Raw genomic sequence first — 13463 nt, forward strand, 5'->3', positions numbered from 1 at the left:
TTCTGCAGCAGCATCAGCGTTTGCAGGTAAGTCGATCTTACCTGCAAACGCTGATGCTGCTGCAGAATCAACTGTAGCCTCTGCTGCCGATGTGGCCGTCACGATGCAGGACCTGTGAGTGACGTCACAGATCTGCACTGTCACAAGCTGGGCGTTCTGAAGAGAAGAGGATGTTACTTCTCTTCACAGCGCCCAGCTAGTAAAAGTATTAAAAACGCCCCGATGTACGCACCTAATACACACCCACTTGGACTTTTGCAAGCCTCATTTGCATAATTACAAAAATGGTCATAACTTGGCCAAAAATGCTCGTTTTTTTAAAATAAAAACGTTACTGTAATCTACATTGCAGCGCCTATCTGCTGCAATAGCAGATAGGGGTTGCAAAATCTGGTGACAGAGCCTCTTTAAGTTAAAGTCTAACTGTCGTTTGATATAACTTCTGACGTATCTATGACCTTTCACAGGTTTTGGTCTTGGTGCGGAGACCCCCATTGATCAATGAAGCGTTCACCTGACCGCAGTTCTCTTTTGGCTGTGATGGGATCACTTTGGGTCTCCTCAGCTATTCTTGGAGAGGCAAGATCAGCTGAAAACTGGCTCATAGAAGTCCATGAGCCGTTCTTCAGGTAACCTGTCTCTCTGAGGAGGGCCTGAAAGAGACATTGATCCCATCACAGCTGAAAACGGCACAACATTTAGCTGAGTGTTTCAGCGATTGGTGGGGTTCTCAGCACCTGGACCCCCACCGATCAAAACTTCTGACAGGTCACTATGACACATCAAAAATGTTATGTCCTCTTGAAAGGACTTCTATATGTTTTAGTTTAGAAAGGTGCAAATAACGTTCAAGAGTAAAATCACATTTATGGGCTTTAAACTCCTTTTAATATATTATATAATTCTTCTGTTGGTTGGGAAATGGGATGTGGCCATTGTTTACATATGCTTACCCATAGGGCTGGTCTATGTATGGAATGGGATACATTCATAGTGCTCTTTGGGCAAGTTGCAAATCAAGAATACCCATAAAGAAAGACCCCCCCCCTTCCCCCGCAGCTGTGGTCGCTGAGGTCAGAACTCATGGAATAACATTTATGTATGTATTAGGACATTACTGCTTGTCTTGTTCACTAGTATTTGAGCCTTCTGTACTGAAAACATATAGAAGCCAGTTTATTATTCCCAATTTGACTTTCTTTCATGTACTATTAGGTTGCTAATATTTAGCGCTGGTGACAATTGTCACCTTTCATCTAGACCTTTTATTCTTTTAATACAATTGCAGCTGTTTCTGTTGGCATTTATGCATACTGAATCCTGATGAGACTGCAGAATTTAGTTCTCAGGAGAGAATGAATAGGTGAGCATAAAAAATTGAGCTGACTTGGCAGTCAAATCTGTGTCTAGATGACCGATGTCTTGCAGGCATTTTGTGACGTTAACACACTGAACGCTGAGACCCTGAGTCAGCACATAGTGACTGTTAAAGAGTTGGCGCTCACCGCTTGCTTCAGGTGTCCTCCGCTCTGCAGGAATGTGTCACATTGTAAAAATCCTATGAGGTTTAATTATCTTTGATTTGTGACCCTCTCCTAGTTCTAGAGCCATGAATATAATTGATATGTTAATGCCCTCTCTATAAGCCAGTGCCCCGTTCCTTTACATAAACTTCTGCAATGTAAAACAAGGACATCTAGTAATGGGAAAATGATATATTATGGCGTATTGTAATACAGGCATATCATTGTCAAAGTCTACAATCAAGAGACTCCTTCGTGAATGTAAATGCAGAAGGTGCAAAGCACTGGTAACCCTGAAATACAGGGATCTAAGGATCTATGAACACTGCATTTACAGTGCACGCCTAACCTTTACACTGGGAAATATACATTAGTATACCATAAAAAGGTATGGAAGAACATAGTAGACTACACAATTCCATACAATGTTATGCAGTAAAAAAAAACGTATACCACATGGTGTTTTTTTGTTTTTTTTTACGATGGGTCCCTATGGGCGACCTATTTCACTAAATGCCTATACAGTGGGATCCGTTGCAGCCTCTGCAGAGGTATACGTCAGGATATCATTCCGACGTGTACCTCCAACGTACACTGCAAAGAGCCTAAGATTTTGCTAGAAAACCTCAAAAAAATCCACCCAGTTCTGGAACAAGATTTTTTTTTTTTGGACTGATAAAATGAAGATTAAAGAGGCTCTGTCATCAGATTCTCAAATCCCTATCTCCTATTGCATGGGATCGGCGCTGCAATGTAGATAACAGTAAAGTTTTTTTTCTTTGTTTTTTTTTGGCCAAGTTATGAGCTATTATATATATATATATATATATATATATATATATATATATGCAAATGAGGTTTGAAATGGACAACTGGGCGTTTTTTTTCGTTCTGTCCAACTGGGCGTGTATTGTGTTTTTAACTGGGCGTGTTTACGTGTACGACGCTGACCAATCAGTGACCAGTCAGCGTCATACACTCCTCTACATTGATTTACACAGCAGCGATGTGCAGCCACATAAACAGAGATTAACGTTAATCAAGTGTCCTGATAATGAATACACAAGATCATCCAGCCTGGACGTCCCGTGTATTCAGAATCCTGACACTTCTGACTCTTTTCTGTGAGATTTCCAGGAAGTGAAACGAAATCTCGTTTACCTCCGTAATCTCGCGAGATTTCGTTTCCCTTGCTAGAAATCTCAAAGTAAAGATTCAGAAGTGTCCTGATAATGAATACACATGACGTCCAGGCTGGATTTCATGTGTATTCATTATCAGGACACTGGATTAACGTTAATCTCTGTTTATGTAGCTGCACATCGCTGCTGTGTTAATTAATAGAGATGAGTGTATGATGCTGACTGGTCACTGATTGGTCAGCGTGATACACGTAAACACGCCCAGTTAAAAACACAATACACGCCCAGTTGGACATAACGAAAAAAAAAACGCCCAGTTGTCCATTTCAAACCTCATTTGCATATATATAAAATAGCTCATAACTTGGCCAAAAATGAACGTTTTTAAAAAAAACAAAAACGGTGCGGTTATCTACATTGAAGCGCCGATCACATGCAATAGGAGATAGGGATTTGAGAATCTGGTGACAGAGCCTCTTTAACTTGTACCAGAAAGATTGGAAGAGATCAGTATGGAGAAGAAAATAAAGGGCCCATGAGCCGAAGCATATAACATCATCTGTCAATCATGATAGAGGCAGTGTTATGGCAGGGGCATGTATGGCTGCCGATGGAACTGGGTCACTGAAGTTTATTGATGAAGTGACTGCGGATAGAAGTAGCAGGAGGAATTTCTAAACTGTATACATCTATACTTTTGGATCAGATTCAGTCAAATGCTTCAAAACTGATAGGGTGAGGCTTCACAGTCCAAATGTATGATGACCTACAACATCCCACAAAAGCAACCCAGGAGCTTCCTAAGGCAAAGAAATGGAATGTTCTTCAATGGCAGAGTCAGTCAACGGACCTAAACCTGATCGAGCATGCTTTTCAGTTACTGAAGCCAGAAAGACCCACAAACAAGCAGCAACTGAAAGCGGCTGCAGTAATGGTCTATCAAAGCATCTCAAGGAAGGAAACTCCGCATTTGGTGATGTCCATGTCGTTAACGACAAAGGATTTGCATCCTAGTATTAAAAATAATCCTTATTTATAATTGTTAGCTTGTCCAATTACTTTTGAGCCTGTTAAAATGAAAGGATTATGTAGAAAATTGCTGTAATTCCTAAACTGTTAATTCAATACTTTGTTAAAACCCTTGACTTAGAGAGTCTCTGTCACCACATTATAAGTGGCCTATACTGTACATGATGTGATCGGCGCTGTAATGTAGATTACAGCAGTGTTTTTTTTATTTAGAAAAACTATCATTTTTGACGGAGTTATGACCTATTTTTGCTTTATGCTAATGAGTTTCTCAATGGACAACTGGGCCTGTTTTACTATATGACCAAGTGGGCGTTGTACAGAGGAGTGTATGACGCTGACCAATCAGTGACCAATCGGCGTCATACACCTCTCTCCATTCACACTGCACATAGCGATATAGCTACATACACACACTACAACGTTTCTGCAGTGTCATGGCAATGAATATACATTACCTCCAGCCAGGACGTGACGTGTATTCATTCTCCTGACCACTTCTGTAGCGTCTGTGTGATTTACAGCTTAGCAGGTGTACCTCACGAGATTACGCTGTAAGATCTCGCTGTGCTGTGCTGTAAATCACACAGACGCTACAGAAGTGGTCAGGAGAATGAATACACGTCACGTCCTGGCTGGAGGTAATGTATATTCATTATCATGACACATGAGTAGCTTTATAGTGTGTTTATGTGGCAGCACATAGCGATATAGCTATATCGCTATCTGCAGTGTAAATGAATGGGAGAAGTGTATGGCGCTGATTGGTCACTGATTTGGTCAGCGTCATACACTTCTCTCCACAACGCCCACTTGGTCAATAGTAAAACGCCCAGTTGTCCATTGAGAAACTCATTAGCATAAAGCTAAAATAGGTCATAACTCCGTCAAAAATGATCGTTTTTCTAAATAAAAAACACTGCTGTAATCTCCATTACAGCGCCGATCACATTATGTACAAGATAGGGCACTTATAATGTCCATTGGTGACAGCCTCTTTAAAGCTGAAAGTATTCACTTCAATCGCATCATCTTTGCTTTGTTTCAAATCCATTGTGATGAAGTACAGAGTTCAAATTATTAGGCTGGGTTCACACGACCTATTTTCAGACGTAAACGAGGCGTATTATGCCTAGTTTTACGTCTGAAAATACGGTTACAATACGTCGGCAAACATCTGCCCATTCATTTGTATGGGTTTGCCGACGTACTGTGCCGACGACCTGTCATTTACGCATCGTCGTTTGCCAGCTGTCAAACGACGACGCGTAAATTGACTGCCTCGGCAAAGAAGTGCAGGGCACTTCTTTGCAACGTAATTTGAGCCGTTCTTCATTGAAGTCAATGAAGAGCAGCTCAAGATTACGGGCGTCAAAGACACCTCGCAAAATGCGAGGAGGAGCTTTTATGTCTGAAACGACGCAGCTGTTTTCTCCTGAAAACAGTCTGTCTTTTCAGAAGTAAAAGACAGTTCTCGTGTGCACATACCCTTAGATGTCACCATCCAAATACTCCTGAACCTGACTGTATATTTTTTGTTCCCATAGTAGGTAAGAAATAGATATAAAACTATTTATGGAGGGATTACACTGATGTCTAAATTAAACTGTATTCCGCTCTCACTAAATAAAAAAAACCAAGCCCTCTACAGTGAAGCCCTTTATTGCAGCATCTTAGTCCACAAATTCTGAAAGTTCTCGACTCGGGGGTTTAAAAAATGTGTTTTAAAACCTCACAAGACTAGAAGCAGAAAATTATGCAAAGATAACCAATTAGGAGATTCCTTTGTATTTGAAACAGATTGGTAATAGCATTTTATTTGGGCTGTTGTCTCCTGGAGGTCTTGAGCTGTGGATTAAAAGGGCTGTGTCCATTCGCCGACTCCATTTTATATTACAGCCCCCAGCGATCGGCTGTAATAGCCGAGGTAAGCTCCAGTTGGCCATGCATTTCTCCTGCAGGTGAAATGTAGTACTACAAGCCGGCTATTCACATGAATATATGGACAGGCCTTTTTTTCCTGCTCTGGTACATAAAGGGTGGTCTGGAATGGGGGCTCCCCCGCTTTATTATATCCATATGCCCTGATAAGACACATTGATAGGGCTTGTCATAATGAGTTACTGCATCTTTTCCATGTTTAATCAGTGGTTTTGTAAACCATCCTTGTTCTCTTTAGAAATGGTATAGAAAATAATAAGTAGTCTCCCCCCCCCCCCCCCCCCCCGAATCGGCACCATGTCTGTCCATTGACTGTCTGGTATTGCAGCCCATTTAAGTGAATGGGGCTGAGCTGCAATACCACACACTGCCTATGGACATATGTGGCGTCCGTTTCTAGAAGAAAGAAAAAGCTAAATCTTTTATTTTTTTTGTCATCCTGGACAAATCCTTTAATAGTAATGAATCTTAATTGCATTTCCTTACCTTATGCAAATAATATTTACCTTTCTCATCATGGAGCTTAGTGACTGGCAATATAAATTTGATATAAGGGAATTGGAAAAGCATCACAGAAAAATCTGGTCTAGGTCAGGCGTGGTATTTCGTAGGGGTTTTACTGTAGACACAGTTTATTCAATATGTTGCTATTTACAGTTAGAGGCTCTGTCACCAGATTTTCAAACCCCTATCTCCTATTGCAGCAGATAGGCGCTGCAATGTAGATAACAGTAAAGATTTATTTATTTATTTTTTTTAAAAAACGAGCATTTTTGGCCAAGTTATGACCATTTTTATATTTATGCAAATGAGCCTTTCTTATGTCCAACTGGGCGTGTATTGTGTGTGTACATCTGGGTGTTTTTACTTGTTTTACTAGCTGGGCGTTGTGAATAGAAGTGTATGATACTGACGAATCAGCATCATCCACTTCTCTTCGTTACCACCCAGCTTCTGGCAGTTCAGACACACAGCGTGTCCTCGCTCATCCGACGCGATGAAGTTCCTGTGGGAGGAAGTGAGTGACGTCACAGCGTGATCTCGTGAGCACACGCTGTGTGTCTGTGCACTGCCAGAAGCTGGGTGCTAACGAAGAGAAGTAGATGATGCTGATTCGACAGCATCATACACTTCCATTCACAACGCCCAGCTAGTAAAACAAGTAAAAACGCCCAGATGTACACACACAATACGCGCCCACTTGGACATAACTTTAAACACGCCCAGTTGTACTTAAGAAAGGCTCATTTGCATAAATATAAAAATGGTCATAACTTGGCCAAAAATGCTCGTTTTTGAAAAACAAAACGTTACTGTTATCTACATTGCAGCGCCGATCTGCTGCAATAGGAGATAGGGGTTGCAAAATCTGGTGACAGAGCCTCTTTAATAATTCTCTTTGGTGGCAAATAGATAAAAGTATATGGTCACTTGAGATCCTACCAATAACTTCTTGACTTGAGGTTTCCCATACACTTGTGATAAGACAGTGTTTTTATAGGTAACCATTACAACAACTTCACGGAGTTCCTCAATTTTCCATAGCTGTGGTAATTCTTAGTCCTGGTATCAATATGCACCTGAAGGTCTTAATCATTCTGTCTACTGTGTTCATGAATGAAACGGTCTCACAAATAGTTTATATTCTAAAATAAAATCCAGATTTGAATATTTGTAAAATCCTTCGTTTTGAGAATTTGTTTTTATAGTGAGGTTATACACCAACCATGACTTAAATGTATTATCTCTTTTTAGAATCAAATCTAGATCGATGTGGTTTTCGAGGTTCATCGTGTTTGGGGTTACCATTCAATCCATCCAAGGTATGTTGACCGTGGTAATTGTACAATAAAATAATCATCCAGGCTATTCACAATTTAAATGATCCATTGTAAGAAAAACAAAAAAATGTCCTAATCGAAAAGAATATTGAGAGCTACAAATCTGCCTTTTCTCATATATTTGTACCCTTTTATTGTATTTCTTTAATAAGACTGTTCACACTAGCATCATGCTGTTGTGCTGAATTCATTGCAAAAGTGGTGACGGATGGACCCTATTGAATTAAATTGTGGTTTGTTAGGGTTCACTAAGTGTACTTTGTTTTGACATCTGGAATAGTTTTGCATGATGTATGAATGTTGAATTTCTTCTGTATTCAAATGACAAACATTATATATGCAGTAAAATTTCATCAGCATTATTGGTATCTGATATTTGGTTTATTTTTGAATATTCTGGATTAGTGGATTGTAATATTAAAGCATTAAAAAAAAATCACTTTTAAGGGGGGAAAAAAAAAATTCTGTTTCTAAACAACTTTTATTACATTTTTGTTTAATAAAGTAGTAGCGCAATTCGCTATGTAGGAACCCTGTGCAGGGGGAATGCGATAGTCATGCAAAATGTCCTCAACCAGTTCGTACTAATACGATACAAAAGTATTACACTATAAAAACAAAACAATCATTCCAATGGGTGATCAGTCAGAAATATCCACACCAAGATCATCATAAAAAGTATAGAGTAGTAGAGTATAGGCAAGAGAGGCCTCCCATGACCAAGCTAAATGTTTTAAGCCTGTGGAGTTGCTCTGATCTATCCAGGGCTGCCGAGTAACCAGGAGTTGGACCATGCTATGAGTTCGGAGAGCAGATACTTTTTCACAATCATTTCACTCATTTAAGACAAGCATTGGGATTTCCAACTTACTGCAATCTTAATCCTAGCTACCATGCATATGAACTGGGAAAACTTGTGCTGCTGGTTATTGAAACCATGGGGTCTATCTCCCAGGAGCAAGGCAGACAGGGATTTAGGGGAAAGTGTGCCTATCGTAGCGCTAACAAGGTCGCAAACGTTCAAACAGAAAATGAAGACATTCCGGCACAAACACCAAATTCTGGCAACTCCGTAAACCGGACGGGGAAGAAGATGGATAGATCTGATGAATTTGGGAGGAAACTAAGTACAGTGAAGGACTTTTATTGACGTCTCATCCAAGCTTACTTCATGACTGCCCTTAGATATCGTGCAGCAATGTTGCCATCGAGGGAAAGAAAGGGCAGTACCGGCCTTAGGTTGGATGGCGGCCTGTGCGGGTTTCTCTATTTCTGCCCTCCACAAACCAAAAACTAACCACACACATATACACACACAAATACTGGCACATATATACTGTACATACATAGAGAGACGTATTTAGGCAAATATATACACAGAGGTAAATATATAGACCTACATACACATACTGTGTGTAGGTATGTGTGTGTGTATGTATGTATGTATGTGTGTGTGTGTATGTGTATATATATATATATATATATATATATATATATATATATATATACACACACACACACACCTGACTAAACATATTCAAATACATAAAAGGCACATATATACAAGCACGAAGACACACTCAAATACCCATATATGCACAGTGCATATAGTGTAGTAGATGTCACCTGCAGTCCTATGTAATACCACAGATCACACCGTGATAACTGATTACAGATAATGTAGTAGATGTTGCCTGCAGCCCTATGTAACCCCACAGGTAAGGGCTTATTCAGACGAGCGTGATTATCGTTCGTGTGCTGTTCGTTGAAATGCACAGCACACGGACCCATTGATTTCAATGGGGCTATTCAGACATGCGTGAGTTCTCACGCAGCAAGTGTCTGTTGCGTGATACTCACTGCATGTCCTATATTGGTGCGTTTTCACGCACCTAGTTGCCCATTGAAGTCAATGGGTGCATGAAAACCACGGACAGCACAGGGACGCACATCCGTGTGTTGTCAGTGTTTCACGCATCAATTACATTGAAAATAAATAAAAGCTTGCAAGTGTGTGAAAAACACATACTACACTTAAAGCACACTGATGCAAAAACGCAACGGACATGGACAGATTTACGCATGGAAATCTGTCACTCTCGTGTGAATGTAGCCTAACACGGTGATAACTGAGTACAGATAATGTAGTAGATGCTACCTGCAGTCCTATGTAACACCACAGATAACACAGTGATAACTCTCTGAAAACAGATAATGTAGTAGTGTAAAGGCCCTTTAAACACTGGGGGCGATTATGGGGCAGACAAGCGTTCATAGAACACTCGTTCCCGATAATTGCCCTGTGTAAACAGGGCAGCGATCAGCAGATGAACGAGCAAACGCTCGATCATCTGCTGATCGTATAGTTTTTAAAAAGTAAAAGATTATCTTTATCGGCAGCACGTCTCCCTGTGCAGACATGATGATAACATATGGGGATGAGCGATCGGAGTAACGACCGCTCATCCCCATACATAGCTCCGTATGACAGGAGCAAACGAGCGCCGATCAACGATGTCTCATTGATCGGCGCTCGCTCCACCGGCCTACTATCGACAGGTGTAAAAGGCCCTTTACCCTATGTAACAATGCAGATAACACGCAGCGATAACTATACCCACACATATATAAGCACACGCTGAGGTCTATATATACACACTAACATAGAGACCTATATACACACCTACGGGACACACCTACTGGAGCATACACACATAGACACTCAGACACTTACCATCACTCCTTGCTGACTGGATCACAGGTTTCTTGCAGTATGGGCAGTGGGCTGAGCCTCCTCCTCTGCTCTTGCTTTTCTGCTCTCGTTTCCTCCGTGCCTGTGTCGGAGACAGTGGTAAATTTTATCTGGGTTATAGAATATAAATTAAAGATACTTCGCCAAACTCGGCGAACCTTTGGGCAACCCCACCACACAAGTAGAGAATCTCCCACACATCCACAGTGTCGGAAACACAACGATGAACATGCAGGGCACATCTTTGCCATTCTGAAGGGATCTAGGTACCACCGTAAAAGTACTTTTATAATTTGCTTCAACCAATGAAGCATTGATAGAAATTTTCGCCGTACATTCTGCCATATCCTGCCATTCCCTTACAGTAAAGGATGTGTGTAAGTCCCTCTCCCACATAGACATGTATGATAGTTTACCCAACGGAGAGACCAAAAATGAGTAAATAAGAGACAGAAGGTGATGACCATTAGGATTATTTAAGCATGATTGTTCAAATACAGGTGTACTTTGCAAAGCCGAGGCAGGTCTAATTGAGGACATAAAATGGTCAATCTGGGGATAACGGAAAATCTCAGAGTCCGGCATGTGGTGAATAGATTGTAAAAAATTACAAGGCTTTACACCTAGTCTATCAAACAAGTGTCCAATTCTATATAAACCCTTGTCCAGCCACCATTGAAAGGCTGACTGCTGCATACCAGGAGCAAAAATAGGGTTAGCAAACAATCGAGCTGCAGGTACATGTATGGAACAGAGCCGGAACCTGTGACCCGATTGATCCCACTTCGCCAAGGAAGAAGAGAGAAGTGGGCCCAATACAGGTGGTCTGTAATTGTGCTTTAACCATAACAACTGGTCTACAGGAACCACCGGGGTAGCTGCCTGTTCAATAGAAATCCGTTTTCGAGTATTGCTACCATGGAGTGAGACTAAGGGTGCAGTAGGGATGTCACGATACCAGAATTTGGACTTCGATACCGATACTTCGTTTAGTATTGCGGTTTCGATACCAATTTCGATACTTTTGCCAACAGTAATAAAAAAAAAAATTCTTCCGTTTTCTGATGTGAGGTGCGACGTGTGATGAATTTTGAACGCACCTCACATAATTAGTAATTAATCCCATCATGTTTCTCAGTCATAATGGGTTAATGTGCGAGGTATATGATGGGGTTAATTACTATTAATGTGAGGAACATGGAGGTTAAATTCATCGCACCTCGCGCCTCACATTAATAAGTGAATGAAAGCCGTGTTTATTTAATTTTTTTACAGCGTAAACATCATAATTGATGCAAAAAAATTGTGCGCGCCATTACTGAATGTGTGAATTTTTTATGTATTGAGACTTATTTTAATGTTTATTGTAAAAAAAGGTGAATGTATTTTTTTTTTATTTTAACAATACTTTTGTTTTTACTTTATTTTTAAACTTTAATGTACTGACATATATCCGATATATGCCAATACATTAGCCTGTGGACGCATAGCACTTGGGTATATCCTAACAACATGAAATATGGTAAGACAGCCCTGGGGTCCGTCAATAGACCCTGGGCTGTCTGCCCATATATGGTATGGCACTCGATCGCGTCACAGGAATTCCCTGTGACGCGATCCAGGTGCATCCCCCCTGCTCATTTTCTCCTGAATGCTGCAGTCCGCTGTGATCGCAGCATTCAGGGGAATAACGGCGGAGATGAGAGGTTTCTCTGATCTCCGCCGTTATAGAGTGGGGCTGCGGCTGTGTAATACAGCCATTGCCCCGCTCCTGACAGGAAGTGCGCGCGCGGTCAGCATGAGGAGGTGCGGCCGGCGCTGCACTAATGAGCGGCAGTTCAGGCACTGAAGACAGAACATGGGGGAGCTTTGTAGCGCGCCCGCCCGCCATGTTCTGTCTCCAGTGCCGCCGCTCATTAGTGCAGCGCTGGCCGCATCGCATCATCCTGACCCCGCGAACTTATCATGACTCAGGAGCGGGGCTGTGGCTGAATTACGCAGCCGCGCTCCCATACATTCATGTATTACTATACTGAGCTGTACGGCTGCGCAGCTCAGTATCGAAATACAGGAAATAGCGGTATCGAACCGTTTAGCGATGCACAGTATCGAAACGTTATCGAAGTTTCGATGCACCGTGCATCCCTAGGGTGCAGCATAATAATAATTAGTGAAATTCGGTAAACCCAGAGGCCTTAGGAGCATATAGAGTGCTTTGTGGGACTCTACAACGTTTAGGAGCCCACGCGAAGGACAGCAGAAACCGATGGAGGTCTTTTTAAAAAAAGGGCAGAGACATCAATCCGTAAAGTGTGGAAATAATATAATATCCTGGGAAGGACCGTCATCTTAACTGTTGCTATCCTGCCAAACCAGGACAGAGGCATAGAAGCCCAGTGTAACAGGTCTGTTTTAATTTTTTGTTTGAGAGGGAGGAAGTTGGTGCGAAAAAGGGTGGAATGGCAAGGAGTGATATGGACTCATAAATAGGAGATTTTGTCTACCCTCCATCTCTGCTCAAAGTTCAGTTGTATAAGTATGGCCATGGAATGTCGACCGCTAATGTTCAAAACCTCAGATGTCATGATTGACCTTTAGTCCAAATGTGGGAAAATTGGTCTAGAACGTGATAAAGATTCGGGAGGGACGTCAGGGGGGATGATAATACCAGTGAGATATCATCCTCATACAGCACGCATTTATGGGTCTAACCCCTAACCTCATTTACCTTAATGTCTTTATTCAGCCTGATCAGGTGGGCCAGGGGCTCGATCGCTAAAACAAAAAGAATAGGGGAGAGAGGGCATCCCTGTCTCGTTCCCTGGGCTATGGGTATACGGTCTGAGAAAAAACCCTTGATCATCACCTTGGCAGATGGAGTCGAGTAAAGGCTACTTAAAAAGAGTAATAAATTAATTGCCAAAACCCCATTTACGTAATACAAAAAACAAGTAGTCCCAGGTCAGGGAATCGAAGGCTTTATGCAGGTCTAGCGACAGGCACAATGTCCCCGACCTCTGTGATCCATCCCACTGGGAACGAATAAGGGAGATAAGATCAATGATCCGTCTCATCTGGTCAGCCGCTTGTCTATTTGGTGCAAAGCCACACTGATCAGGGTGAATGTATTGTTCCAGAAAGGCATTAAGTCTGGTGACTAGAATTTTTGTGAGTATTTTCATATCAACATTAATCAATGATATTGGTCCATCATTCTGACAAGAGGGGTCCTTAC

General features: G+C 41.5%; 1 protein-coding gene across 2 annotated transcripts in view; it reads left to right on the forward strand.

Moving 5' to 3' along the window:
* The window catches only part of PGGT1B (protein geranylgeranyltransferase type I subunit beta), a 104073-nt gene that overhangs the window by 19720 nt on the left and 70890 nt on the right, over positions 1 to 13463 (forward strand). For both annotated transcript variants that reach the window (XM_075836482.1, XM_075836491.1), the window contains exon 3: positions 7391 to 7458. In XM_075836482.1, coding sequence (XP_075692597.1) covers positions 7391 to 7458 — 68 coding nt within the window. The remainder of the gene's footprint in view (positions 1 to 7390; positions 7459 to 13463) is intronic.

Source organism: Rhinoderma darwinii, chromosome 1 (genome assembly GCF_050947455.1).
Source record: "Rhinoderma darwinii isolate aRhiDar2 chromosome 1, aRhiDar2.hap1, whole genome shotgun sequence".
NCBI lineage: Eukaryota > Metazoa > Chordata > Amphibia > Anura > Rhinodermatidae > Rhinoderma > Rhinoderma darwinii.